We start from the raw sequence: 3,982 nt of genomic DNA on the forward strand, positions 1-3,982 counted from the left end.
TTTCCTTTGTTCCTTTACGTTTATTTATTTTTTTTTTTTTCCCCCCCCCCCCCGAAAACATTCGTTCCGATTACAGTTTCTTTGTCAACTTGGACAATCGTCCGTCGTAAACGTATCATCCAAATAAACATCACAATTGCGAAATATTTGTTATTCGCGTAAACGATTATCATTTCGCTTTAATGCGATCAAGGAGAATTGAAAGCGACAAAGTTACAACGAACGCGTTTGCAAATCTCATTAAAACGTCAATCCTAGTCTCTATTATCTTGATCCGTAAAAGGAGACGTAACTACTAGGATGACAATTTTGCGATGCGTTCTGAACGGATTATTACTTTGGACAATTTTAATCGATTTCTTCTATAAAACTGTTGTATTAAAGGTGTACAATAAATATAACGTTACATAATTTATGATATAATCCAATAGGAATGCTGTACGATCGAGGTCACTGATATCCTAACGACGTCGAGAAATTTTTTTCTTAACTTCACCTTCACTCGTTTTAATATGACGTCCTGTAAAGTAATCTATTTTTTCTTTGTAGATCGTCGTCTTTTTGTAATTTTCCTCGCACGATACGTAAATAAATTTGAATAGCAAAGAATATCGTAATTTTCGTTCATACGCTGCTTTAGGTAGCGTTCATTTCATCAGAGCGTGTACAACAGCTTTGGCGTTCAACGACTTTAAATCCGTATACGTTTGTCCAGTTCCAACGAAAACGATCGGCTGTCCGGTAATGTAAGTCATCGAAATAGCTGCGCCCACCTAAATATTTGATTCGTCGACGGATAATGAATCGATAAAAGTACTCTTAAGAAAGATCCATTTTGAGATATGCGTTCGCAGATCTCCCATACCTTGTCGTCGATGGTATCAAACTTGGTCAAAACAATGCCATCGATGATATGAGGATTGACGGAATTACTGTAATCGGCCAGAGCTTGATTGAATTTCACTAATTGATCTACAGCTTCGTTTCCGACGAGAGCCTCGCCAACGAATAATACCAAATCCGGTTCGTTTACTTTGATCAATTTGGCCAAAGCTCTCATCAACGGTTCATTGTCCTGCATTCTTCCGGCGGTATCCACTAAAACAACATCGAACCTGGAATCCTTGGCGAATCTAATCGCCTCCATGGCTATACCGGCCGCGTCTTTTCCGTAACCTTTCTCATAAAGCTGAACCATGGATTGATTTCCGTGTTTCTCCGGAGGGTGAAGAGCATTTAGATGGCGCATATGGGTTCTCAATTGCTCCACTGCGCCAGCTCTAAATCAAAAATCATCTTCATCAGAACGATTCAAAGACTGCTCTAAACGCAAGGAAAAAGCGCAACGTGCTGATCGATGCAACGATCACAGAAGGGACCTCCTTGAACATAACATACACGTCTATGAGTAAGTAACATTTTCAAATTACCTAAAGGTATCGCACGCTGCAATAAGTACACGAAAGTTGTTTTCTATCAACCAAAAGCAAATCTTAGCCAAATTGGTAGATTTGCCTACTCCATTAACGCCGCAAAATGCCATAACGTATGGTCTATTATTCTTTTTAGCTTCAAGAGCATCCCTTAAAATATCGACTCTCCGTTTCGGAGATAATATTTGTACCAACGCATCGGTTAAAGTGGCTCTAACCGTACTCGTTACACTCTCGAACGTACCAAGCACTTTTCCTTCCAACTTAACCCGAACAGAATCGCACAGCTTTTGTGCGATATCGGCCGCTACGTTCTTTGAAATCAAGTGATCCTTGAACTTTTCCAGGACCGGAAGCATATCCTCGTGCTTTAAAGACTTATTGCCGACAAGGCTCTTAAACATAGAAAACATGCTATTTGCTTTCTTTTGTACTTGTGCTTTCGAACTTTCCATTTCCCTATCGTCAGAATCTTCGTCGTCGGGATCGCTCTCAACTTCCAAGTCACGAATGGTACCCTTCATTTTACCCACCAACTGATGCATATGCGTATAAAAAAAAAAGAAAAAAAAAGGGGGGAGAGAAAAAGAGAGAGAGAAAGAAAATGAAGACAACCTTTGAAGTGTCACGACCGATCGAGTAAGCGTATCAATTACATGCAAGGATATTTACTCCTGTATCGGCTGGAACATAATCTCCAACTTCTTCCGGCTTATCTTTGGTACGTTCCAGCGAAGCAAGATCCTTGGTAGTGCCTCCAAGTTCCCAAACGCGTGGTTTCTTTCCCGCTTTCTCCGACTTGGGACTCTTCCTAGTAACGAACAACAGACGCTAACTGTTGAAAAGTATTTCAATTGTTATACCTTCGCGCGTATACGCGCACATATAGAATCGAGTGTTCATTTACTGCTTATCAGCTTTTTTCTTCTGCCCGGATAATTTTTGAGCAAGCCTCATACGATTTGCGATAAGCGTTTCCTCGTCCACTTCTCCGTTATGATTTATTTGCGATTTAGGAAAGTCCAATTGCTTCGATATTTCTTGCACCTTTGCTGAAATAATCGATACAACACTCGCCCATTATTCCATTATTCCTATACTTGGAAAAAAATGTTTAATCGAATGGTTAGAATTAACATACATTATCGCATACGCGATACGAATGCCGTAGCCTGCAAAGTCCTATCTAACGACAAGCGGCGTGAAAAAGCTACTTACCTTGATCGATTTCGTTATTGTTAATAGTTCCCTTCTTCCTTTTACCTGAGAAGCAAACAAACAAACGTTGCGAGTTTCCGTCGGTAACGGCTTATATCGTACAAAGCAAACTCCTACAAACGCGAATAGTTTTGCTGATAGAGCCGATACGGAACGGAACCCAGTTCCAACGTTTAAACGCCGCTGGTACGCATTCGTTTACAAATATATAGCTGAATCCGTTACGTACCCTGTTTCTTATTATCCTTGTCATCTTTTCTCTCTATCATACTAGCGACAGTCTTTTTAGATTTTAGACTCTCGTCGAAGGTACGCATTTGTTTAGGTATTTTAGCCTGCGCCCTTGCCCATTGTTCGGCGGCAGCCAACACACGATCGTAATATTGTTTGAATTCAAAATTAGAGAACCATTGAGACGTTTCTAACTCGTTTTTAAATTTATCCCTAAACTGTAGATGTATGTCGTTTAAGAACTTATCTACGTACGATAACTGAAGTATTTTTTGATACGCCACTACGAATACTAATTCAAATTCATTATCCAGTTTATACTGTAGGCGTAACGACTCGTGTTCGAAGGTGTGATTTCCTGTACGTTCCTGAAAAAGAAACAAGAATCGTATAAATTATCGTTACCAACGTACGATGGTGTCGCACGTTAAATTCGTGTCGCTCGAAAGGTACATCAACAAGGTATCTCGATTAATTTACGTTAAACGACAATGTTTGTAAGAAAACAAGATATCGATAAAAAGCGCACAATCATTATCGAATTCGACGTTCGATCGTACCAGATGTTTGAAATACTTACTTGCAGGATAACACTCCTGATCAAAGCGTTGACGCTAGGAGTAAAAATTTGCGACGTACTCTGGAAACACCATAATACGATGCCACCTTTACTAAATATCGTAAAAAGATCGAGCATGATCGTATTATAACTTCTTAATAATAATAAAGGAAAAACCCGATATCTAACACTCCGAACTAACCTATTGACGATAGCACAATTATATCGTACACGTCAGAATGCGTCAGAATCCGACTGACACTAGTGGTACAATCTTGAAAAAAAAAAAAAACTAAAATTCCAAAGAAAAGACAGAGAAAAAGAGAGAAAGGAAGAAGAAGAAGAAGAAGAGGCGAAGGGGAAAGGGAGGAGGAGAAAAAGAAAGACGAGGAAGAGGAGAACGACACCGCAGTAATACCAATAATAACTCTATATAACCTCGTATAACTTCCAATATCAACGAATCAAAATCGAGACACGATACGGTCACGTGGACGGTTAGGAGCAGAGTGAACATGGCGGACCGAAAGCAGGGAGGAAA

At 39.8% G+C, this 3,982-nt stretch overlaps 1 protein-coding gene across 1 annotated transcript; it reads right to left on the reverse strand.

Annotated features, from left to right (window-relative positions):
* Positions 1-354: 354 nt before the first annotated feature.
* On the reverse strand, positions 355-3,706 carry LOC122636744 (signal recognition particle receptor subunit alpha homolog). Its single transcript, XM_043828303.1, has 8 exons — positions 3,463-3,706; positions 2,881-3,250; positions 2,652-2,696; positions 2,341-2,485; positions 2,106-2,244; positions 1,431-1,969; positions 866-1,280; positions 355-773 (listed from the first exon to the last, which is right to left on the reverse strand). The coding sequence occupies exons 1-8, from the start codon at positions 3,577-3,579 to the stop codon at positions 648-650; spliced, it is 1,896 nt and encodes a 631-aa protein (XP_043684238.1). The 5' UTR covers positions 3,580-3,706; the 3' UTR covers positions 355-647.
* Positions 3,707-3,982: the final 276 nt, after the last annotated feature.

Source organism: Vespula pensylvanica, chromosome 23 (assembly GCF_014466175.1).
Source record: "Vespula pensylvanica isolate Volc-1 chromosome 23, ASM1446617v1, whole genome shotgun sequence".
NCBI classification, from domain to species: Eukaryota; Metazoa; Arthropoda; class Insecta; order Hymenoptera; family Vespidae; genus Vespula; species Vespula pensylvanica.